We start from the raw sequence: 25,869 nt of genomic DNA on the forward strand, positions 1-25,869 counted from the left end.
AGTTTAAATCAGTCTTTCCAGGGGCTACAGTGCATATCTGCACCATTTCTGATATGACAAGTTCATGTTTGCTTCAGCATCTGATTAAAAAGGTAAAGGTAAAGGACCCCTGACAGTTAAGTCCAGTCGCAGACAACTCTGGGGCTGCAGTGCTCATCTCGCTTTACAGGCCGAGGGAGCTGCAGTTTTTCCGGGTCATGTGGCCAGCGTGACTAAGCCACTTCTGGCAAAATCAGAGCAGCGCATGGGAACGCTGCTTACCTTCCCACTGGAGCAGTACCTATTTATCTACTTGCATTTTTGGTGTGCTTTGGAACTGCTAGGTTGGCAGGAGCTGGGACCAAGCAATGGGAGCTCACCCAGTTGCGGGGATTCAAACTGCTGACCTTCTGAACAGCAAGCACAAGAGGCTCAGTGGTTTAGACCACAGCGCTACCTGCATCTGCATCTAATTAGAGGCTTGCGAAGCAGCTTCTTACCTTCCCAGTTGTTTTGCTACATCATTTAATGCGACTTAGTTCCCCCTTAAGCAGAATATGAATAATCTTCCCTTTTAAATATACAAGGCGTGCATAATTTCTTTAATTAATTCAATAGCTGTTTTGAAATAAATAAAACAACATAAAGGGGATAGATCAATGTGTATCTCCGCCTCCCAATGATTAGAATGAGGCTCACAACAAGAGACATTCAGCCTAACCATCTACAATTTGCTGCTACAGGCAGCTGAACTAAATGCTGATTCAGTTTATTGAAATGAATGGAACTGGATTAGGCATGTTTGTCTGCGTACACAAAGACACAAACACAGTAACTCACCATATAATCATAAAGCATGGCCACAGTGTCATTTTACTGAATTCTGACTATGATAGATGAATTCAGAAAGTTACCACAGCATTGAAGAGGTTTTCCACAAGGCTTCAGAGGCCAGTTTCAAGGAAAAGAAAAACATTGGATTCCCATAGGGAGAGTGCTTTTGATTTCCATTCTACACCACATCATGACAACTGAGACACTGCGTACCTTTGTGCATGGATCTCTTTGTTGTTGTTGCTGCAGCTCAGTTCCACTTAGATCAGACAAGCAGGAAAAATAATTCTGTTCATCTCAGTAGACACAGGCACATTTTTATTATTCACCTCTTTGCCCCCCCCCTTTATCAACAGACTTGCGGAAACATTAACGAACATTTAATTGTAATCCTAAATTACAAGCCTGCAATACTTAGCATTTGGCCTAATTTAATAAAAGGTTTTCTTCTAAATACCCATTGTAGCAGCTAGGAAATAAACGGAGGGTATGAGAAAAATACAGGGAATTAAGTTCTTCTTGGTTTTGATTGGTATCTAGTTGCTCTAAGCACTCATTTTATCTCATTACATTATTGGCTAAATACTATTAATGAGGTGATTATCCTGTATATCAGCACGGATCCCAGGGTATTAGCCATATGACACGCATTTGAGATTAATTAGGTTGTTCCAACTCAATATTTGGAATTCTATCTTTATACTTCTTAGTGAATTTGATAAGATGAATTATGTGTGCTCTGCCACCTTGTTATACATTTGTTATCAGCTGTCAGTCTTCTTTGAGCCTGTCACCCCCTTCAGACACTAGTTGATGTCGTGGACTATTCACTAACATTATAACTACTTGGGCTAGTGGTATTTTTTATTCTTCTTATTATAATAATTCCATGTCTCAGTTACCCTGAATAGACACTTAGGAAAGGATACTAGGACTCAGAAATTCACTTCACATAATGTTAAGCTAACTGAAGAGCAAGTCAAAATGACAACCTAGACACACCCTAGTCAATTATCCAAAATCCCCAGCGTCTCCCCATGTCTTGTTTGAGTTGTTCTCAACACTTTCCATGCATGCAGATTACATTTCATGAGACAAACTCTTTAAATATTTACTTGTCAGCTCAGCCTAAAAGCAAAGGACGTTACAAAAGTTCAGACAAATGAACCATATTCTGAATATCCCCATTTTATGACCTATGAAAACAGCAAGAAAAGTCATTTGCACACAAATGTAAACCTTAGCCATAGGCTGTGCTGAAAACAAATTGGATATGATAGGCAAACTGTGATTTCTTTGGGTTAACACCATTTGCTAACATTTAAGAATGTAAAAATATACCAATGATCTAGCTAGCTAAATATTCCATGTGACAGTAAGCAAATGCCACAGAGTGGCAAGCAGAATGTGGGAGAAATCTCTCCTTTGGTTATTCCTCAGCATCTGACAATCAAAACAGCAGGTCAAAGGATCCAAGGGAGGGGGCACATTTATTACATTTTTATCCTAAGAGCTCAGCACAGCACCCCTGGTTGTTGTGAGGCAGCCAGGCTGAAAGACAGCAACCAGACCAAGGTCACCTAGCTTCTTGGCCATGTGGGTATAGGAACTTGGATTTCCCTGATTCTTTTTCAAAGATCTAATTACTGTGCTGGATGGGCCTTTAACCACACCTTTTGATCCAGCTTATGCATTTTTGCCAAGCACGTACAGTCCCCTCCTTTCTACTGTGGACCTATATTTACTGGAGTCACATGTTTTGGAAGAAGCATATGCTTCTCCAAGTTTAAAAAGGTTTAGAGAGAGGTGCTGCTGAGGAAAAAAGAAGACGAGGAAATAGCTCCTTTGCAAAAGCAGCAATTTCCTTTAGCAGATAGCCTTCAAGCAGCTTCCACCTCCAAGCCTCATACTACTGTTAGAAATAGTTATAAACTTAAAACACATTTGGGCAGGAAGCTGGAGTCAGCCGACGTGAAGTAAAAAGAGTTAGTTCATGATACATGTATGATGGGTCATGAACACACTGTGTCTTGGTATGTAGGCTTTTAGTGCAGTGTTGTTTAGGGTGGCGCTGTGGTCTAAACCTTTTGGGCTTGCCAATCAGAAGGTCAGTGGCTCAAATCCCTGTGATGGGGTGAGCTCCTGTTGCTCTGTCCCAGCTCCTGCCAACATAGCAGTTTGAAAGCACGTCAAAGTGCAAGTAGATAAATAGGTACTGCTCCAGCAAGAAGGTAAATGGCATTTCCTTGCACTGCTCTGGTTCGCCAGAAGCGGCTTTGTCATGCTGGCCACGTGACCCGGAAGCTGTACGCTGGCTCCCTCAGCCAGTAAAGCGAGATGAGCGCCGCAACCCCAGAGTCATCTGCGACTGGACCTAACGGTCAGGGGTCCCTTTACCTAACCATCTTTTTTACCTCTTAATTAGCTACCCTTCAGCATAAGGTCCCAGGGTGTGAACAGTTAATTGCAATTTCAGCACCATTATCTGTGATCCAAATTGCTCCATGTTTTAGGTCTCTGAGTGATCTCCTCATTAACCATTTATTTTGACTTCTTTAGTTTTCACATCCCCCCATCCTCTCCAGACTACAACAGCCACCCACAATTCTCTTGAGTCAGAGCTGTTCAATTACCTTCAAGAGATCTGTTTCCAAACAAGAGGTTTAAGGATTGCAGACTTCCTGAATAAGCACATTTTCTGTGGGTGAGTCAGCCAGCCCACAGAAACAGATAATCCCTGGTAATAAACTACTGCTTTCTGCCTGAAAGAGCAACACACACCGTTTGCAGGAAGAAAGAGCAACTACCAGTTGTTGTTTTTAACAGAATGAAAGAATGTTGTCTTAGCTGACCTGCTTGTGTAGCAATCTATTTCAGGAAATCTGAGATTGAGCAATAAAAGCAATTACCCCAAAATAATTTTTAAGCTACGAGTGTCATTTTCAATACTTTGTACATGGCATCAAATATTCAATTATACTTTACATAATATAACATTAGATCAAAATCTCCTGCTTCTTCATCAAGTCATACAAAACTACCTCTTTATTTGTTATTCGGAACGAACATTATGGCCAGCAAGGCACTTTTTGTTCCACACAGCAGGCTTCACATAGCAAGAACTTCTTGTTTATTTCTAACCTCTTCCCAACACAGAGCTTCAAGGGAAGTATTGCACAGGTTGCCCATCTTCCTCCTCCCTTCATTAATCACCTGGATTTAAATTAAACGTGAATCCACCTAACAATATTGCAAACTGGCAACACCTCAATGTCCCTACTGGTACTGAAGGATGGGAGAGAATGGTGAACTTAAATAGAAGCATCCCCCCAGCATTCGATGGAAAGGTCATGCTAAAATTAGTTTATATCGGCTCAGGGTCTGGAATATTACTACTACAGTAAAATAAAATGAGTAAAAAATGCTTCAAATCTCATTATGAAGGAAGATACAAGTGTTGAAGAGGCACTGAAAAGGAGTTCATTTTCAGTTTCCTAGCACATCTTTCATCTTTCAAGGTCTAGTAGTAGATAACATCATGTTGCTATGTGAACTAAAGAAAATGTATACAGCGGCAACCAAATTGCTAAAAGCGTAATCTGAGACTCCATATGAAGCTGCCTTGTATTGATTTGGACACTGATCCATACAAGATGATGACTGGCAGTCATATTCCAGGGTTTCAGACAGGAATCTCAGGCAGCCCTACCTGGGGCTACCAAGGAATGAACCCAAGACCACCTACATACAAGCCAGAGATACTCTACCACTGAGATGTGGTCCTTCAGTTTGTTATTATTTACAGAAGCTATTTAAAAGAATAGAATTTGTTTATTTTAATCTTATTTTATTTATTTTAATTTTTAATAAAAAATGTTTCTAGCCTGCCTTTCTTCACACAGTGAAACTAGGGAAAGGTACAAGAAATTAAAGCGGGGGAAAAAGTATCAATTACAAATCATCAAACAAACAATAAAACAGGAACAGATAAAAATTATGGCAAAGTCAGTAGTACCAGTAAACCAGTATCAGAATCCAACCAAGTCATTAACATCCCACAAAAAGGCCTTTTGGAATAAATTATTTTTAGATTTCATTTTTTCTTATTTATTAATTAAATGTATCTGCCACTTTTTACAAATAAATAAATAAATAAATAAATAAATAAATAAATAAATAAATCTAAAGGCAATTTAGATAAGACTGAACCAGCAGAGGTCTTGTTTCCATCTCAATCTGAGCTTTAGGCCCTAAAATCTAACAGAGGCCAAGATCTAGCACATAATGCTAATTTAAGTGCTGTTAAGTGCTAAGAAGCAGAAGCTTAATCCAGGCAAGACAGAAACTAAAGCAGTGGGTCAGTCTAGGGATAGAGTGTCCACAGATCTACCCATCTAGATGAGTGTGCAAGGTACAAGGTGTGGTGGAAACATCTTTCAGGAACAAGTTCCCTCATGGATGAACTTCTGGGACTGCATGCCAATGGTGGGCAGGACCAGTACTAAAATGGGCAGGGCTACCATCTCTCTCTCTCTCCTCTATTCCCCCCCCCCACACCAATTCACACACATCCACACATCATGTGCCTCCATTCCCCTCCATTCATATTCTCTTATATACACAAAGTATTGAAAACTGTATTAGGAGTCTTGCCAGAGGGCAGTGTGATCTTTGTGGAGGAAGGAGGGGAGGACTAAGCCAGGGGTAGGCAACCTAAGGCCCATGGGCCACAAGTGGCCCACGGGGGTCGTTTAACTGGCCCCCGAACTGAGTTGCCCGCTCGGCAAGTCCCCAGCACAGCGCAGGGACTCGCTTCCGCAGTGCCAGAAATTGCATCTGTGCAGACGCAGATGCCCGAAATTGCGGCCGCACACACGATCTGGTCCACGGAGGGATCTCCGCTGGAGTGAACCGGCCCAGGTGAGATAAACCTTGCCGACCCCTGGACTAAGCCTTGCTTCTATAGCTGTAACCCTCCTAAATAGCCCTCTGGGAGGGCATTAGGCTTGGAAAAAATGTTTCTCAGTGGAAGTAAATGGGTGGCTTTAATATGTCTTGTAAGTCAGATGTTCTCCACTCCAACCTATTCTTCCTGCATATAAATATCAGCCAATACAGAATTCTGTGGGCTCACCCTCCTGAGAAGGAAAGTTGGTGGTGAACATATTATTCAATTGCACTGGCTTCTTATTTGTTTCAAGACCCAAATCGAAGTACTAGTAATGACAATATCTAAGAAGCAGTCAGCAGGTTCACTGCAAAAAAAATTTAAGAGCACAACACTTAAAATTACCAAACCACCATGCAAATCATAGAAATCAATGGCGATTACAATAGTTCCCAACTTCAATGGATAAACATGTGCTGTACATGTAAGGTATCATCATACAAAATTTTATTAAGTGTTACAAAGCACAAGTATTTTAAAAAGGTGGGTTTATGTTTAAAAAAATCAGAAGATTAAAAAAGGCAGCACCAAAATATACAGTATGGAAGGCACATGTTGCTTCAAACATACTAATTCATTGCTAAGTGTAATTTCATACAAATCTAAGCAAATAGATTGAATTAATTAACCACAAAAAATATGAGCTACATTGTTATCTGGGTTGATCTTTTGAATTTGCACGCAGATCCAGTGTTAACCTTCATATTTTCCCACATATTCATGTCTAGGACTATTACAATGGAAGAAATCTTTAAAGCAAAACATGTTGTAAACATTCAGCAGGCAAAATGCTACCTGCAATATAAATTTAGTCTACATTACCATCTTGTCTGTAGATTCTAAAAGTTATGACAAAATACAGAGTACTTCATTTGTTCCGTAACTTGAAATTCATGACAAACAAGTTGTTTCTTCAAGTTTATACCACTGTTATGTCACCCATCCTGCATGCGTGGCCATACTATAAATAGAGAAAATATTATCAATCAATACAGAGCTCTAGTATATTCAAGTATAAATAATCAATTTGAACTGGAATATAAAAAAATTAATCCAGACACCCCTGAGCTGTAAAATTGTCGTGGCTGGATAACTGCAAGTCTAATTCAAATTGTAAAGTCAATGAAATTAAAATTGTATAAATGCTCCAGGATCAAAATTCTCCCCTCCAATAAAACCAGTTCTACGTATTCAAAAAGAATATTCATCAAGCTAAGTGGCTTAGGATTCTTTCTGTTGTATGTTTGTTTTATATAGAGTATCTCAAACCTAGTTCACAAACACAAGTGCTACTACTCTTTCCATCCCAGATTAGGAATATGTTATACATGAATTTTCTTTTTTACATATAATCAAATCATTCTGAACAAGATGGCGCACATTACAAAAGTAATAAACACTGCAGAATCGCTTGTACTTCTGACTCCCAATTCTAAAGACTGAAGGAGCAGGTGGAAAGCAAAATGTAGAACTCAAGGTTACGAGTATGAGGCAGAATTCAAAAACACAGAACAATCGACATTTTTGACCCCCTACTTTTATTTTAATTTGTGTAGGTATCTTAGTTTGTTTCTGTAGTCAATTTGAAATAAACCTTTCCTTCTCTGACTGTTGCATCTCCCTCCCAAATTATCACTCCAAATTCTTATCAAGTTCTGCAAGCTGATGTTCCATTGACATTATTCGCATAGCTGTCTCCAAGGCTGTTGCCTTCTTTTAATTCTTATTCATTCTGCTTTCATCTCTAGGTCTAGGTCTGTTATCATTTTAATGATCATTCTTTTTTTTCTTTTTTTAAAAAAACTTTTTTAGAGGGGGGAAACCCAGAGGACTCAGTGTTATAAGCTTCAGACAGTCTTTTATTAAGCCTTAAAACCTTCTGAATTTTGCACAATGGTCTGGATCTAAGATTCCACTTGTGGGAGGGATGTATCCAGCTTAGCTAAAGAACAGAAGAATGACTATCCAGAAGATATTTTGCTGATTGTGCAAGCACTTGCAAAACTATTTGCACAAAATCATTTCCTATTTATGCATAAATTCAATATTTGTACATTTTATTTTATTTATATCTCACACCTTCAACACTGCAGTGCTCTCAAGAGTGGTTTACAGCTTAAATCCCTTGCATATATGCAAAGTGAGTCCTAGTCCCTGATTTAGGATTTAAAAAATAGGTATGTACTGTATTGACCTGAATGTAAAGTGCACCTTTTTGGACCAAATTATGTCACAAAAATTAGGGTGTGCATTAGATTTGATGGCGCCAGCTAATACTTTTTTGGTTTCAAGCATTTTTTGAACACTGAGGTGTGCATTACATTCACTGGTGCATTAGAATCACATAAATATGGTAGTTAATGAGAGCCCACTAACATAAAACTAATTTGCATGCTACAATGTCCCAGGTTTCAGTATGGGAAGGAACTCATTGACCTAGGGGTGAGCAGAATTTAGGCTTGTGGGGTTTTTTTTCTTCTAAAATACCCAAATCCCTCAACCAGAGCCAGGTGCAAAACAGTGGTAATGGGGAAAACATAGAATGATAAATATTTAAGAAATAGATGCCAGTTAAGGGGAAAGGATTTTTTTTACTTTGTACAGGAACAACATAGCATAAGAAACAATGGATATGCCGAAATATCCACAAATCTTTCTTTATTCCATTTATGAATCGCTTGCCATAAAGCATTTAAAAGCAATTTTAAAAAGAAAAACATCTACAATAAAAATATGTATTTTAAAAAGTTCAAGTACAATACAGATAGTCATTTAAAATACTGGCTGGAAAAGGAAGGCCTTCAGCAGGAATAAAAAATATAAGAGAGAACCTCTGTCTAATACGTAACAGACTTTTTAAAGGATATTAATGTTGCAAGTATTCATTAGAAGTACTGGAAGCAAATAAAGCAGAATGCCCTGGTTAGCTCAATTTAGGTCTACTAACAGACTACCTGTCACAAGGAATCTTAAACCAAGGGATTTTCTCAGCCAACAAAAACTACCTCTTTCCCTTATAAGCACATCATCACTGGAAACAAGGGAGAATTGATGTCTCAACTTTTTGTATGATTTGGCATGATCAGGATGTACCAGAGAAGTGTTCTTTCCTGCTTCCAGAGTCTTCTCATCTGATGCATTAAGACCTGTCCCAGGAATTTATATCTCCCTGGAAGGGCAGTGAACCAAAAAAGATTTTTTCCAAGTGCCTTAGATAAGTTTGGTCTTTGATGAACTGACATGTTAGTGGCTTCTTCCTCTGACAGCTTTGCTATAAAAGGAATTTAACTTTGGGCTTTATAGCTGTTGGTGTATCAGGAAAGTTTATATTAACACAGTGAGAACAACAGATCGGTTCATGCAAAAAAAAACAAATGTCCCTGACTTCACACAGTGGAATTTTAGGTGTTTGGTGAACAGTATGTTTGCAACTGAACTACTCATATTTTCAATAATGGCAGGGTGAAATATCAGCCCCTTTAGTTCCATTATAGTGTGTGTGTGTGTGTGTGTGTGTGTGTGTGTACACACATTCTCTCTCTCTCTCTCTCTCTCTCTCTCTCTCTCTCTGGGAACAGCTGCATGCCAAAACGCTTTCAAAATTCAATGCAGTGAAATAATTATGTTTTATAATATTTTATTAACCAACGATGTTCTATATTCAAGATACAGAAATTCGCTATGTGGAATTGAAAGAAACTCCATAGGGATGAACAGGAAATGAAACTTAAATTGGTTTTATAGAACCAATGCAGTTTTAAAAAGAAAGTTTATAAAGTATCATCACTCAGAGGAAGAAAATGCAAAGCTTTATCACCATGAAGGGGAATAAAACATTTTAGATAGTCTGTTACGCATTAACAAATCCAAGCCAAATGTTTCGTAAATCAAAACTTTTAACAGTGGTATAGGATGCTTCAAAAATCTGATATGCAATCACTAAAAGAAAAAAAAATCTCATAAAATTAATATAACACTTGATTGTAAGAAAGACCTCAAAATTGTTTACAAAAAGAGTAAAACAATGAAATTTATGCCACAAGGGTGAATGAATTATTTTTCTATCAATGCAGTTTTATTATTCAGGTATGGGAGTGTCAGCCTATTTAAAGGACAATATGCATTTGCAAAGCACCCCTCCTCCACTTACTTAAAATGCTTTGCAAAATACTGAATAATGCTATAAGCAGCTGAGTTGGGAAATGGTTGGTGCATATTGTATAGACAAACTCTTTTATGAGATTATGTAGTCTTTGAGTAGTCTTATACCAACCCCCCCCCCCACACACACAAGGGAATCTTTTACACATTTACTAAAGTCAAAAGGAATCAAGACACTAGGGTCTACAAATGGGTCATGTCATACAGCTAAACTTTTCACCATTTTAAGACGATAAGCAGCATAAACTAAAAAGTATTTCTACTGTTTCTAACCAATATTAAGCAACATTTACTGCAACAATGAGGAACTGCTTACTTTACCACAGAGGTCAATATTTATGGTTTATATTTTATTTAGGCCACCCCATTCTAAAAGGAAGTACCTGTCAACTTGTGTGTGTGTGTGTGTGTATACACACACACACACACACACACACACACTAAGCAGCACGGCTTGGTTCCCCCCACCCCCAGGCAAAAAATATTTTGCAGTTAGGTTGTCAACCCAAGATCCAGTTTTCAGCCTACTCTTTGTGATATTATACCTCAAAACGGAACAAGCAAGATCACAAGAACATTTACTTCATGTTGGCAAATTCATTTTCAATCGTCATTCGGATTCTCCTCCATTCTCTACCCCTTTCTAATCCTGGTTATTAACATCAGTCCAGGTATTTATCGGTGGTCTGGTTTGCATGACACACTTAAGCCAAACATTGGTTTAGTGAGATTGTGAAAACATGTGGGCTCCTGGAGAAAACATGTGGGAGCACAACATATTTGCTTCTCTGCTGTTCTGAGTTAAACCAAAGCTTGCCTTACTGTGTTGTCCAAACTGAAGCTTATGGTAAAGGCAGAGGTGCTGTGTGGATAATTGATCTGGATAATTGATCAATTTCCTGCTTTGGATGGGATTTTTGTCTGGCTGGAATGTGTCCTTTAACTTCTGCCTCTCTGTGGTCTGAATGTAGAAGAGGGCTGGTGGGTGTAAAAACCAACTCTCTGTACCAAGGAAAAACTTGCATTAGTTGCTTGGCCCACTTTAGCCTTTGGCCCTTTCTGGCATGGAGGCCACAGAAGGATGCCCAGATGGGAATGCGGCCTTTGGTGTGAAAACAAAGTTCCCCGCCCCAGGCAAAATCCAGCCTTAGGGTTACCAGTGCATGAGCCACAGTGCTTAGGCTATATTAAGAACCAGTGTAGCCCAAGGTTAAATAAAACTTGCAGTTCAATGGGGGAAAGTATTAATCTATAGGCTGAGATCCAATATTTGTCACTCCATTCCCTGAAGCTTCTACTCCTATTCCCAGAGAGATGTTAAGTCCCACAGATATTTGTTGGCATCCGTCTGTCCCAGGAGACACTGGAGGACTGCTCCTTTGAACTGTTGAAAGGTTGCAGCGCCTGCTGTTGCTGTAGACAAAGATATGGGAGAGACCTGTTTTGTTGTAGCTGGGGCAAATGAAGGCGCCCGGTTGTGCTGCTGCAGATGAATCATAGTGTTTCTTCTCTCTGTGCTCCCCCCAGCAGTCGTTCCTTCTCTGGTCACTGCTATTGATACGCAACCTGACTATCTGTCTCCAGGCACTGTGGTTGTCTGCACACGGCAGGGTTGATGTTGCCAGTCTTCACGTCACATTTGCAGACATCTTCGTAACGCAGTAGGTCTGCCAATGAACCTGGTGCCCTAAGCCCCGTAGAGAACATCCTTGGGGATCCTGCCATCTTCCATTCTGTGAACATGACCAAGCCAGCATAGGTGTCACTGAGAAAGGAGTGCAAACATGCTTGGAATGTGGGAGAGCACATATTTGTTTGAAACTCTTACTGCCACGTGACACCCAAAATCTTCAGTCCATATGAAAGGCATGAGGCGTCGCTCCTGATGGTTTTAAGTTGCCCATGACTAACAAATTGCACTTCCTCTTTTGTTTGTTTTGTTAAGCATATTGTATTACTGGAAATACTACAGTATGGATGGTTATAGAATTAGAGGTGATGGGAAAGGGCAATCTATTTACTACCAGAAAGCAGTAGCATCTAGCACAGAGAAAGCTGGCAGCTACAACACAGGCTCTCAACTATGTTCCTCAATTCACCAGCTGTGCCCAGAGATGTCAGCTTGCTTCAGCCTCAAAAGTAATCATTCACTAGTCCAAAGCCTTGCATAGCTTTTGTGCTTTATTAACTTGGCACCCGTATGATTCAGTATAGCGAATTAGATAAAAGTAACAGAAAAAGGTATAAGCAGAAAGGGAATGAAAGTCCTAAATTGATTTATAATTTTATCAAGCGTCACACCTTTGACAACAAACGAATTCTACTCCTCATATTTTCGGAGTAAGAGTGGGATATAATTTATTATTAGAGCTGCATTATACTACAGGACCAGTAGTATAACAATTATAGTATTCTCAGGTTTTGATTTCTGAGCATCATTAACTATCCTTTGCAAGCTTTGAGAGCAAGCCTTTCTGGGCTTTGTGAATTTTTATCTCAACCCATAATCTTAAAATTGGCTCCAGAAGTTATGACATGTTTTTCTTTAAATCAAAAGTAGAACTTTTGCAATCATACCCCGAATGGGAAAACTACACAAATTTCTACACACAAAGAGAATTTTAAAAGTATGAGTTTAGAATTTGTATGCAGTCTGGGAACAGTACCCATAGCTTACAGCACAGTCTGGCATGAATAAAGTGCCTATTTTTATTTATTTTTTCCTTCTCTCCTCCCTATAAATTCTAATTGTTGTTGATACGAAGTACCTTTTGCTTATGGTTGCCAATTTAACGTTAATAAACATTTCATATCTGTAGTATTTGTAATAATTGTTAACTTTGTGAATATATTCAGAAACGTTTATCTGGGTGTTTATTGTTTTATTTTTAACTTTAGGTAATTGTTGCTCTAATGCAGTGTTTCCCAACCGGTGTTCCGCGGCACACTAGTGTGCCGCGAGACCTTGCCTGGTGTGCCGCGAGTCGGGCGGCGAGAGGCGGGGCGGCGGCGGCGAGGATCCGCGTCGAGCCGGGGGCGGCTCCGCGGTGGTGGTGCCGAGGTTTCTCTCTCCATTCTCCCCTCACACACACACACAGGAAATAACACAGGATCAGCTGACAGGACCCGGCCAATGGGGCGGCGGCGGGGCAGCGCGCGCAAAAGGGAGGAGCGCGAGACAGCGGACGAGGAGGAGGCCGGCATGTCCGGGCAGCAGCAGCAACAACAGCAGCAGCAACTCCCGGCGACGGCTCCTCAAGCCCCGGGCAACCCTACTCCCTCACCGGCCTTGGCCGCCCTCCTGCTCCACCCGCCGCCGCCTCCCCCGCCGCCGCTGGCCACCTCGGCCCCGCCGCCGCCCCTCCTCCGCCCGCTATCGCTGCCACCACCACAACAGCCGCCGCCGCCTCAGCTGGGCCCATGCCTCCTGGGAGCGGCGGCGGCAGCAGCAGCGCCCCGGCGCCCTTCCTTCACGGCGGCGACCCAGCCCTCCTGGTTCGCGAGGCGGGCGCGAGAGCCCCACCCCTCGGCGCTCGCCAGCTCCGCGCGCGTCCTTGCCTGGGCGAAGGTGCTTCTTGGACGGGAGGCTGCGGCGACCAAAGACCCCGGCGGCTGTCAGGAGGAAGCGGAGGAGGAGCGGGAGGCTGACCCCGAACTCGTGGGAGGAGGCGAGAGAGAGAAGGCGCTTGGGCAGCCACCCCAAGCCGGCGCACGGGGGCGCCCCTTTGGAGCTGCCCACCTGAGCGCACGGGAGAGGAGCGGCGATTTGATTCGCGCCAGGCCACGCTTGCTGCGGAGGGAGGAGGAGAGCGGCGCCTTCCAGCCTCGTCTCGCTTCGTGACAGCGCCGACCGAGCCTGAGAGGGAGCAGATCCGAGGGGGATTTTCCCCACCCAGCCACCCCCTCGCCGCCCGCCCTGCTCCTGTCGTGGCAGCAGACGAGCCGACTCGCCCTGACCTGCGGGGTCCCCCACGCCGCCTCCGCTCACGGCGGCAACCCGGCCCTGAACGAGCAGGAGAAGGAGCTCAAGCGGCGCCTCAAGCGGCTCTACCCGGCCGTGGACGAGCAGGAGGAGGAGTTGGAGGAGTCCCTCAGTCCCTCGCTTTGCTGCCTCCTCCCCCCCCACCCCCAAAGCTTGGAGGTTCCCCGGCAAGGGGGAGGGGGGAAAATTGAAACTTACACTTTCGTGCGTCCCTCCCGGCGTGACGCTGCGCGCTGACGTCACGGGGCTGTAATGGTGGTGTGCCTCGAGATTTTTTTCATCAATCAAGTGTGCCTTTGCCCAAAAAAGGTTGGGAAACACTGCTCTAATGTACAGTGAATATGTATCTCATTGCAACAATGTTAAACAGATGAAAATGAATAAAAACTATGTTACAAAAATATGAATGAGTTTAGGGTTTTCTCATGTTCTCTAGTTTTCCAAATCTCTGTAATACTGGTGGGAAAGTATCTTATCATTAGTTTCACCCCAATCTTAAACATTACAGGAACCCCTGTTGTGAACAAATATTCGTTTTTTGCTTTTAGATAGTTACTGAAACTTTCCCTTAGGGGAGGCTCAGCCATTTTATACTACTAGCAAGTGGAATCTGTATGATTTAATACGTGGTTTTAGATTGTTATGTATAAATTTATTTTTATTGCATATGGATTTTTTTTTTTTACGTGTCTTTCCTACAGACACACTTGTTGGGAAGCAGTTTATAAATCCTGAAAACAAATAATGTACTAAGCACTCTTCTTGTTACAACAATGAAAAGGGCTAGCTACTTTCAAGAATCCAGACTCTTATTTGTGGAAAACCTGGGGAAAAAAATAAACTATCATGCCTGCTACCAATTTTTGAAAATCCTAAAGAGATTTAATGAAGGATTTATAAACAGCTTCCCAAGAAGTGCTTCCAAGTGCTTTGCACAACAGAAATGTAAAAAACCAAAATATAATTAAAATATATACACAATAACATCCAGACACTTACTACAGACTCCATTCTTGATAGTCCTGCTCTTTCTATATAATGAAGGTACAGTATACCAAAAAAAACCAAACCTCATTAGTTTCAATGTTCACACACCTACTCATTCAATCATCTGTCTGACAGCATACATTATACTGTAGTTAAAATATCTAAAATCCAATAATAAGCACAAGGCTGAACAGATATGCAATAACAAAGCAATTACTTTTTACAAGCCATCTTTATGTTTTCATAAAACATGTCGCCATCCTCTGGAAATACAAAGTTCATGTGATTTGCATTGCGTTAAAAATATTTTATGTGATTTTCCTTTTCATGAAAGGGAGAACATAAAACTTACTAAATATATAGAAAGCACACATCAACTACGTCTTGAGCATATTCAGGAATACAAATATGCAGGAGTATAAATACTTAAGATAAAAAAACCCCAAGGTTGCTGGCCATACTGAGTGTGCAGTTATTACGATTTTCCCTTTTGGACTACGTGCAGATTGAAAGCTGAAGTTCCACACACAGCCAGGCATGATTGAAGCTTAATGTTGGCTGCTTTCGTGGTGCGTCGAGTCCAAATTATGCTTAGGCACCTACTTGGGAAGTGTTAAGGTTTAATTCCATGTTTCACTGTCCCTTGGATGCAAAGGCAACTGCATTAGCACAGTAGAAAGTGCGCATCAATATAGCTGACAGCCACCCTAAACCCACAATTCCTTCTAGTTTGCTGTCTGATGTGTTAGAATACATTGGCAAAAAGGCTTGTGGATAAGCTGACATCTTTCATGCTGACACAAATTATTCCTCAACAGTTAGATGCTAATAAACAGGACAACTGCCCCAGCTTTCCACGTGGTTTTACTTTTTATCTTAATTTTTAAAGGAAGAAGCAGAATATTAAGAATGACCACAATCAGCTTTCACAAAAATGAATTATCCTTTCAAAATTACTTACAGGAGAAGCATGGGGCAGGTACAGAGAGAACACACACTCAGACACTGTATCAGAATAATGGTTTTCACTAACAACTTTATTTCAAGTAATACATAAATCATGAAACTACAACAATTTGGGATTTGTCCTACAAATTTCAGTGCTTGTACTTCAGAAGTCTGAAAAAGCAAATTGCATACAAACTGCATTCATTGCCAAATCCAAAACCTATCACGGTGCCTCATTAATGTCCTGTATTATTGCTCCAATTGCTGAGTTATACACTAACACCAAATGGGCCTAAGCATTCTTAATAATGAGCAAAAACTAGGAAGGTCCACAAGTACATTTATCCCATTGCCTTTAAACAAATGAATTACCACAAATGAATTACCCTTTCTGCGACAACAACTTGTACATGCCAAGAAAAATGAATTATTTCGTAAGAGGTACAATATCAAGATTGCCTCTATCAATAGTGAGGAAGCTCAAACACAAGGAGATGATATTCAAAACTTTGTTACTGACGTTTTTAAAAATAATCCCTTTTTAAAAACTATTATAAGTTCAATCTTATGAGGGCGTGCCAATCAGGGATACTGTTAAATATTTATTTGCTTAAATGTGTGGTAATACATTAAAATTATTAAATCATTCTAGGTACCATCTTTTGATTGAAAACAAATGTATTTCATGAAGACTGCGATTTTATATTTAAGCTAAAAGATTTGCCATTTTAAAAGCAACAACATACGAAACTGCTGTGAATGAACTACCTTACAGATGGCACTAATATTTTTATTTAACTGCTTGCTGCCTTTCAGAGAGAGGTTTAGCAGAAGTACTATTACCATCTGAAGACTTTTACTTAGGTTATTCTGCTACCTCCTCCCATCTAGCAACTGGGATGACTTTATTTTTTCTTCTACATAAATTAGTATCTGAAATCTATTTTTTAAATGTCAAATCAATGCAGACCATATTAACCTTAATCCCTACATACCAGCTTCCCCTCTCTCAAACACTGCTTGTGCTGCTGTTGCACAGCTCCTCTACAGATCATCAGCATCCAGATGGTAAATTAGTACAATAATGAACTGGCTGTGTTGACACTACTGGTATGCAGGGGCACAGTGCCATCCCAGGCCATGACCTCTCTCCCTTTTCCTGCTTTGTCAAAGCAACAACACACACAGCCTAAAGAAAATCTGACAGTTTACCACGGGAAACTTTTTCGGACCTTATCATGTTTATAATAGCAGTGTCCTTCAGACTGGTGTTTTGGTTATTCAGTAGGGTCTAGAAGTTAAGTGCTTAGAGCAAAGTCTGTCCCAAGTCACTTCTTACCTAAAACATATAGATCTGCTATGTCAGTTCCTATTACTACAATCTCCATGCAATTTTATAAACAAGCAGACACTGTCAAGGTCCCAAAGCCTAAGAGCTATGTTTTGAAGGCTCATCGTGCTATCCTTCATTCTACCCATTTATTACTTTCATGTGAGATGACAAGTTAATAAATATGCAGAAATTCTTCTGACTGGTGTGCTACCACACAATTATGCCTTTTGACCATTTATACCACAAGTAGAGAGTACTGAGACAATGCTATATGAATATACCCCACGTTCATCAACTGTGCAACACAGCATTTTTAAATCGTTCAGTGAGAGTTAATCTGCTTAAGCAGTGTGGCAGAATTCTAGAATCTGGACTGTATTACTTCAGAAACAGTGCAGTAGGGTAACCTTTTCGAATATTCCTACAAATGCTCCCTCTGTATGTACTAAATTGCAGATCATGGACAGAGATTTATTAGTTGTTGCCTGATGTGCCAGTTTATCACACTTAGTATTTCTTGTTTGAGTGGGAAAGCATGCAAAAATACAATAGCTTGCCTTCAGTCTGAAGCAAAAGAGTCCAGAGTTCAACCAATCTATTGTGTATAATGTCAAGCCTGACTTTAAGTAGCAGTGTGTGCTCCCCGCCCTCTAAAAAAATGGATCTACGATGTTACATATTTAAAGGAGGGTTGCTTTCATATTGCATGTTTAGGTATCATCATCATCATCATTATTATTATTTGCCTCCTCTTTTCAAAAGCCACATGTTAAATTCCTAATCATCCATCTGTCTGGTGCAACACAGTAGATAAACAGGTTTTACAGGAAATAGTAACAATTCCCATGAAGGTATTATAGACACGGCAACAAACAAAAAGGAGTCATTTTGAAATACAGGACATTATGACATTATGCAGGCAATTGAGCAACATCCAAAACATTGGCAAGGGAAAAAAATTAAACATCAAGTAAGAAGGAATTAAGTCACAGTGTTGTGTTGAAAACTATACCTTCATCTTGTAGCACCTTTAAGAAAAGTAAAGTCAGGCACCAGAATATTCCATAATTGAAACTTAACTTACAATCAGATGTAAAGTTTATTGAAAAGGCACAGATGAAAAAAAAGGATATTCAATCCAACGGCATCAGATAATCTAAAACATCTCAGTATATGAATACTATTTACACACTTACAATCTATTCACTACCAAAATTCATCAGGGCATATGTACTTCACATAAAAGTCGTGATGTGAAGTTATGCAATACTCACTATAATACATGAAAATATCAGATCTACCCAAGTTAAGAAAATCATAGATATTTACAACATTTGTTTTTTATCTGATGTTTTCATAGCTACACACACAGGTAATCCAAATTTCTTCAAGTTGGAAGAGCAGATAATGCAGACATTGTATTTTACTAACATCAGAGCAAATAATACACAGTAATATAGCTTACTGCAATGGCAGTTTAAATATCTGCTGATATTTAAATCCATGTAATTCTGACAGGGAACATTTCTATACAAATTCAGTATCAATGGCTTCCTAGTAATTCATCTGGTTATTTAAATAAACAGATAAAAGACTATAAATTAAGTAGAGGTTTCACTTTTGTGGCCTAGGTTTTTCTTTTCTGTTTTCTAATTAAAATAGAATAGGAACACAGATGGAAGGAACAACCAAAAAATATTATCAGAAGGTATTGGAAAGAGCCATTGAAGGTATCAATACTGCAGAAAAGCTAGGGGACAAAATCCTTAAGTCCTTCACTATCGTTACACAACATAAAGAGCACTATTAAATATCCCAAGAACACGCAAGTGATAGTGGGTTTTTTAAAAAACAAACCAACCAACCCGCAATTCAGACTTCTGCACACACAAATCCGCAGAAATTCAGAGTGTCTGACATGCAGCAAGTATTGGTTACAGAATGCCAAGTGTTAATTTAGAAATAAGACTTCAGTTTTAAATTTTCTTTTTTAAAAAATCAGGTGCTTATTGTGCAAACACACACAGTGTTAGGTATCCAAAAATAAAGAGGTTTATGCTCACGGGGCAAGCAGTACAAGATATATTTAGTGGCTGAATGGTCATAGAAAATTACTATCTTCCTACAAGAGAAAGAGGCCAGTGGTAGTGCCTTTTGAACAACTGAGATCAAAAATGAACCAAGCTGGTTGTGTCTAGCTGGAACTGACAATTCATTCAGTTTAAAGTTGTTGATAAAAATATTCCGGGGTCTATATTACAAGAATTTACGTCCATTTTTTACACAAGACATTTCCATCACTGTAACAGATGCTGAATATATTTCATTCACTCTAAAAATGTAAGGACAAACAATTCATGTCATACAGTTCAGGATCTCCTAATATTATCAAAAATTCAGAGCAAAGGGTTCATTTAACAACCCATACAGAATTTAAATATTGCTAGTGTTTCATGTTTACTCAGAGATGACAAAACTTTCTTCAAAAGTTTCAGTTTTTAGTGTATATGGTCAAAATTGGTACAAAGGTGGTAAACAAAGCGCACTTGTCAATGCTCGAGATCAATTCTGTGCATATTTAAAAGTGTAGAACTGGAACAAGTTAATGCACTGAACTGCAGAAAGTATAAATTAATGCCGTACTATACTATGGAACCATCTTTGCTTTGTGCTGGAATCATCACAGGAATTGCTCCCATTCTACTTAGATTAGGTGCAGCTACCTTTGGTGGTTGAAAATTTGGATTCTGAGGAGGACGCTCAAAGTCTTCACTTGGTACTTTGTTGTATTGAGTCTTGGCATATCCATCCATATTGGAAGGAGACATTGAACCCAAAGAAGAGCGATTACTCCCTATATAGCTTCGGGCTGTTGAGCCACGACTCTTCGGAGGAGGAACGTCCTCTCTGAAAAATTAAGCAGATTTTTAAAATTACTTAAGAGTCTTGTAGGAAGGAAAACCCAAACACTTAGAAACATCCCTATCCATATTGACTTGGTACAATTTATTTCAATGAAACATTGCCTCAAGGGCCCCCTCTGCCAATCATGGCACCTGAGGTCTGTAGGAAAAGTGGTCTTTAAGGTATTTGGGGCTTTAAGCACCATCCTGAGCACCTGAATTGGATCCAGCAATGAACTGGAAACTAGTACAGATGTTTCAAAACAGGGGTTATATGGGACATAAACAGAAGCCTAGCCAAAAATCTAGCTGCTGCATTTTGGACCAATCAGTTTCCAAGTTGCCTTCAAGCACAGTTCCACAAGGAGCACATTGCAACAATCCAATCTAGAAGTTACCAGAGCATGGAGTACAGGAGCAAAGTTATCTGTGTCCGGAAGGGACCAGAGTTGGCAAACCAGCCAGAGGTGAAAAAAGGAACTCCTAGCCACCAAATCCACTTGAGCCTGCAATGATCCAACAGCACCTGCAAGCTGGGAACCTGCTCCTTCTAGGGGAGGGCAACCCTGTCCAGACAGGCCATCTCCCCACCTCCTGGACATGAGAACTTGGAACACACAACACCCGTCTTTTCAGGATTCAGCTTCAGTTTATTGGCCCACATCCAGCATATCCCCTCATCCAAGCACCAATCTAACACCACAACTAGAACAAAGAGACAGAGCTGGGAGTCAACTGCTTATTGATGACAATTCAAATATCCTGATGACAACTCTCAGAGGTTTTGCAAAAGATGCTAAATAGCATGGGGTGGGGGGCCAAGATTGAACCCTGCAGGATCCAACAAGACAACTCCCATGGCACTGAATAGTAGCCTCTCATGATTACTTTCTGAAAATGGCCCTGGAGATAAGAGTGGAACCACTGAAACAGTGCGCCAACCTTCTGAGACACTTCAGAAGGATACTGTGGTCAACAGTACTGAAAGCTACCAGGAAATTGAAGAAAACAAGCAGAGTTCCACTCTCCCCAGCTCTCTCCCAATAAATGTAATCAACCAGGGAGACCAAGGCAGTTTCAGTGCCATGACCAAGCCTGAACGCAAGACTGGAATGGATTTAAATAATCAACTTCTTCCAAGCATGCCTGAATCTGGACCACCACCACCTTCTTGAGCACCTTGCCCAGGAAGGGGGCATTTGCCACTGGGTGATAATTGTCCAGGGATATCTTCTTAAGGAGAGGGAGCACCACTGCTGATTAATCACCCTCTGGACCCACCCAGTCAACCCCTACAGCTTGTCCACATCATCCTCAAGCTGCAACTACCTAAACTGATCTATAGTATAGTATAGATGGAGCTGCATCCCCCTCAATAGGATTTGCTCTTATTGTGGCATCCAATGCCACTGAAATCTAAGTGATTTTGTCCCTAAAGTGCCTCGCAGAGTTGTTACAGCAGGCCTTCAATGGTGTCAAAGCAAGGCTCTCTTGGTCAGGTAACTCTGCAATGGTGTGTTGGATGGATACTTGTGAATGCGATGATGGCCAAGAAACTTTCTTTGTCGCTACCACTAAATAGCTGAAGCATGAAATACTATACCAGGTGCTTGATCCAATGAATGACTACACATTTATGAAACTGCCTCTTAGAGGCCAACTTTGGCACGTACACTACATAGTGTCCCCTGCATTTAAAGGATGTTCGTATAGATTAAGCAAGGTGGTGATTTTTTAGTGATATAGTTCAAACTGGTAGCTTATATACTACTTTCCCCAGGCAAGTTGTTAGGATATTTTAGTCTTATAAACCCTATACACACTATTGTATATATTTAATATTCTTTAAATTGTTTGTATAAGTTATAAGTAACTTTGAGCTTTCAAACTGAGGGCAGGACAAGGGAAAAGTATGAAGTCAAAGAAGTACATGAGTAGATGTCAACGTTTCTGGTATTTCATGCAAGTTGGTTAAACTATATGCCTTTGTCAAAACATTTTGTAAAATTGACAATTAAATTTTTGAGCTCATGCCTAGTTTCTCATGCCAGAGTGACACACCTTATATCATGATGCACTTCTTTTTCGTATTTCTTCTCTCTTTGTTTCTTGCAGCAACAGAAGATGATAAAAGCTAATAAACAGAGTCCTAAAAGAGTCCCTATTACAGCTCCAGCAATGGTTCCAGCTCTATTCACCGCTAAAACAAATAGAACAATGATGTATGAGATGGCAGGAATTAATTCTTCAGTTTAATGATAAAGCCTTACCAAATTATTATTTCTATGTTTTTGCTTTCAAAACATAATACTTACGAGGGGTGACATTCAGCACAAGAGAACACTCATCTGCACCAACTCTGTTGGAAGCTACACATTTGTATGTGCCAGAGGAAGCCCGAGAAGCATTTTTAATCAAAAGATCACCTGTATCTGAATCTGTAAACATATATATATACATATAAACTTCATTAGAATTTGTCAAAAGTAGCATTGGTAGGAATAATCAATAAAGCATGGATTTATGTTCTTACGTGTTTAACTTTTGACTGTGCATATTACTTACACAAAATAATTCAACACAGCTAAGGTGCAGAAGAAGTTTGGTTTCCAAACATATTCAGAGACACTCACTCTGCCAACTCACTCACCCCATTCCTATTAGGAATAGTCTTGGGGCTGCTGCTATAATCACCCTCCAAATCAAGATGAAGTAGCTATGAGGTACCAAACTGATTAGCAACCAAATCTGCTACTGCTATTTAGATGTTTACTGACTTTTCATAAGGTGTCTGGAAAAACTCCTGCCTCCACATATTTACTCACCCATTTAATCTAGGTTGATCTAGAGATTTGGGTTTTTCTACCTTGCCTGGATAAGCTTCATAGTATTACAAGAGGATACCATTTTCTTCCAAGCTTTTTTATAATTCACATTATTAGTATTATCCAATGAAAATTTCTATTAAAATTAATTAACTGACTGCTGAGAACAGCCTGCTTTTATAGTTTTATAAATAGGAAAAAATAACAAAATATTTAAGGAACTGGGACACTGTTTCCCAACCTTAGGGCCAGGAACCCCCAAAGGACCCAAGTCTGCAGTTGGATGATTTCCTATGCTGCTGTACCTCTTTGCAGCAGCATTCCCAGGAGTGCCATGTTATTCCTGAGGAGACTGTGACCGCTGGAAATTGTGGGAACATGGTTCAACAGCATTGGTCTATGCCTTCTCTATTTTCCTTGTTGCTGTGAGGTGTACTTGGGAAAACCTGGTGGCAAGTTGCAAGAACGTAGCAGAGGCATGTTGCATTTGGCGTTTTCGGGCCTTTTATGATGCACAACACTAAGGACTTATTGTAGAAGGTGAAATACACAGTTGTAGAGGGCTGTAGACCCTCAATTTAATTTTAGTGATCTCCATGCTGTGGACTTTCTGCCTACTAATTATTGGCTGCATTTGAGTTCCTCAGTTACGGCAGCAGTGGAGATTACTTTTGGTGCTTTATTAAAGAATAAAATTTGTGGATTTGGGGGAGTTTTCTGTCTTAGAGATCATTTGGACATCAGACCTTTTAGGGTTGCCTGTTGTTCTGAGCAGCATTTGCTGCTCATGCCTGCCACCTTATTAAAAAAAAAATACAAACAAAACCTATAAATGAAATAGAATCAAATTAACTGCATATATAAGTAGATTTACTTACAGTGATTAGGAAACCTACCGAAGAATACAAGAGAGTCATGATTCTATAAATTGCCATATATATCACTGCTGGCAATTAAAATTTTCTTTATAATTCTTTTGGGTATTACTCAGAAATAAATATTTGGTTCAATTTGATTGATTAGTTATGTTGTTGATCACTGGGTGTACTGGGGAAATAATTTTATCTTGTGTCTTTCATACCTTTTTGAATGTATTAATTAGGTTCATCAAGGGGCATATTGGAGAAATAAATGAATTTATAGATAAATTGATATGCAATACCTTTTGGAATTAATTGCTTAGGTTTTGATTTGTGGGTACACTGAGGAAATAAATAAAAGAATCCTTGCTGCTTTCTTTGATTTTGGCACATTTGCATTTTCTTTTAAAAATGCTACTGTGTTCATACTTTTTTTGCTCATTATTCATTATACGACTTAAAGTTGCATAAAATTACAACAATTAGCATGTGGGGGACCATTAATTTTTTGAGGTTAAAAAAGCATCCTCATAAAGGTTGGAAATCACTGCAGTAAAATGCATGATAGAAATCATTTTTGTGCCCTTCCACCATTCAGATTCTGTTCTTGGACTGAGTAAAGTAAAGTTCGCAAACCGGGATACCACGTTTTGCAGAGTTCGTAAACTGAATCATTCATAAACAGGACTGTTCTTAAACCAAAGTACCACTGTATAACTCTTCTTTTCAGCAAGTTCCAGAGCTCACCAGGGGGCATTTTTTTTTTACTACCTTCATGGCCCTAGGAAACAACTCTGGAAAATTCTTTAAAGAAACTCAGCAGAGCAGACTCAATTTTTTAAAAATCAACTCTTTAAAATTCAAAGCTCTGCTTGTAATTAGTTTAGCATTTGAAGTTAGAAGGGAACAGACACTCGTGTTCAAATATGAAAAAGACAGTAATAATATAGAAGCATACTCAGTGATGATCTGTCCGGAAGTCCTTCTTTACCCATCTTCCCCCAGTGGTAGCTTATAAGGGGAGTGCCTCCTTGGGATTTACATTTCAGAGTAACATCAGTGCCAATCTCCTGCGATCCTTCGACATAGCATTTGGTCTTTTGAGGTTTTTCTATTAAAAGAATATTATTGTACTATGAATGCAAACTTAGAACTATGTACTCATTAAATGGTATATGTAGCCGCAACATAAACTATACATACATCACAGACATTTTATACACATATTTTATTTTCTTTCAAATATCAGTAGTTTGCCAACAAATTGTTACTACAATTTCAAAAAGATTAAGCTACTTCTTCCATGAGACCAACTACAGAGCCATTTCTTAGCATATCACACCACATATTTGTCTCACCCACCAGTTTGTACTATGTCTTGCTTCAAAATGTAACAAACTTATGGTCATGGTGCCCTTTAATCTGAAATATGGCATGCAAAATGCTTTATTTCCTGGCCCAGCTAATGCAAGATAATAAGGGGGCTGATTTAAATACTGTCCATCTAACAACTCCTCTTTACCGTGCTTAGACTGTGGCCTTTTAAACTGTGTGGGAGGGGTGGTGGTATTGTTCTGTTTGTGTTTTAATACTATAAACTGCCCTATGATCCTCGGATGAAAGATGATATATAAATTATATGACTTAAAATAAATACTAGCAAATCTCCAACTATTCATCCAATACTTACAGCCACTTTATAAAATCAGATAAAAAGTAATATTAATTGTATGCATGCCCACCTAGGAGTTCGAAAGCACATCAAAATGCAAATAGATAAATAGGTACCGCACCGGCGGGAAGGTAAATGGCGTTTCTGTGTGCTGCTCTGGTTCACCAGAAGTGACTTAGTCATGCTGGCCACATGACCTGGAAGCTGTACGCTGGCTCCCTCGGCCAATAAAGTGAGATGAACGTCGCAACCCCAGAGTCGGCCACGACTGGACCTAATGGTCAGGGGTCCCTTCACCTTTAATAACTCACTAAAGCAGGGCAACCTGCAGCTCAGAATTTTGGAAGCCCTCTGCAAGCAGAGTTATCTATTCCCCCTATTCCGCAGACTGCTGAAAAGGGATGAAAGCGGGGGGGGGGGGGACACCTACCGTATTT

General features: G+C 39.9%; 1 protein-coding gene and 2 long non-coding RNA genes across 5 annotated transcripts in view; 2 read left to right on the plus strand and 1 right to left on the minus strand.

Annotated features, from left to right (window-relative positions):
* Positions 1 to 22,352, plus strand: part of LOC310843877 — a 36,246-nt gene extending 13,894 nt beyond the window's left edge. The window contains exon 2 of the long non-coding RNA XR_014563733.1: positions 22,191 to 22,352. This is a non-coding gene — a long non-coding RNA (uncharacterized lncRNA). The remainder of the gene's footprint in view (positions 1 to 22,190) is intronic.
* The window catches only part of CXADR (CXADR cell adhesion molecule), a 35,008-nt gene continuing 15,330 nt past the window's right edge, over positions 6,192 to 25,869 (minus strand). The window contains exons 4-8 of one of the 3 annotated variants that reach the window (XM_083737143.1): positions 24,719 to 24,871; positions 22,391 to 22,513; positions 22,137 to 22,275; positions 19,896 to 20,079; positions 6,192 to 6,722 (exon numbers count right to left, since the gene is read on the minus strand). In XM_083737143.1, coding sequence (XP_083593269.1) covers positions 6,681 to 6,722; positions 19,896 to 20,079; positions 22,137 to 22,275; positions 22,391 to 22,513; positions 24,719 to 24,871 — 641 coding nt within the window. In that variant the 3' untranslated portion in view covers positions 6,192 to 6,680. Of the gene's footprint in view, positions 6,723 to 15,907; positions 20,080 to 22,136; positions 22,276 to 22,390; positions 22,514 to 24,718; positions 24,872 to 25,869 lie in introns of those variants that run through there. The other 2 variants (XR_014563628.1, XM_083737142.1) reach the window with 2 other exon arrangements.
* LOC310844018 lies at positions 10,694 to 19,028 on the plus strand. Its single transcript, XR_014563886.1, has 2 exons — positions 10,694 to 12,842; positions 14,241 to 19,028. It is a non-coding gene; the product is annotated as an uncharacterized lncRNA (long non-coding RNA).

The sequence above is a fragment of the Podarcis gaigeae genome (assembly GCF_964106915.1).
Source record: "Podarcis gaigeae genome assembly, chromosome: 4".
NCBI classification, from domain to species: Eukaryota; Metazoa; Chordata; class Lepidosauria; order Squamata; family Lacertidae; genus Podarcis; species Podarcis gaigeae.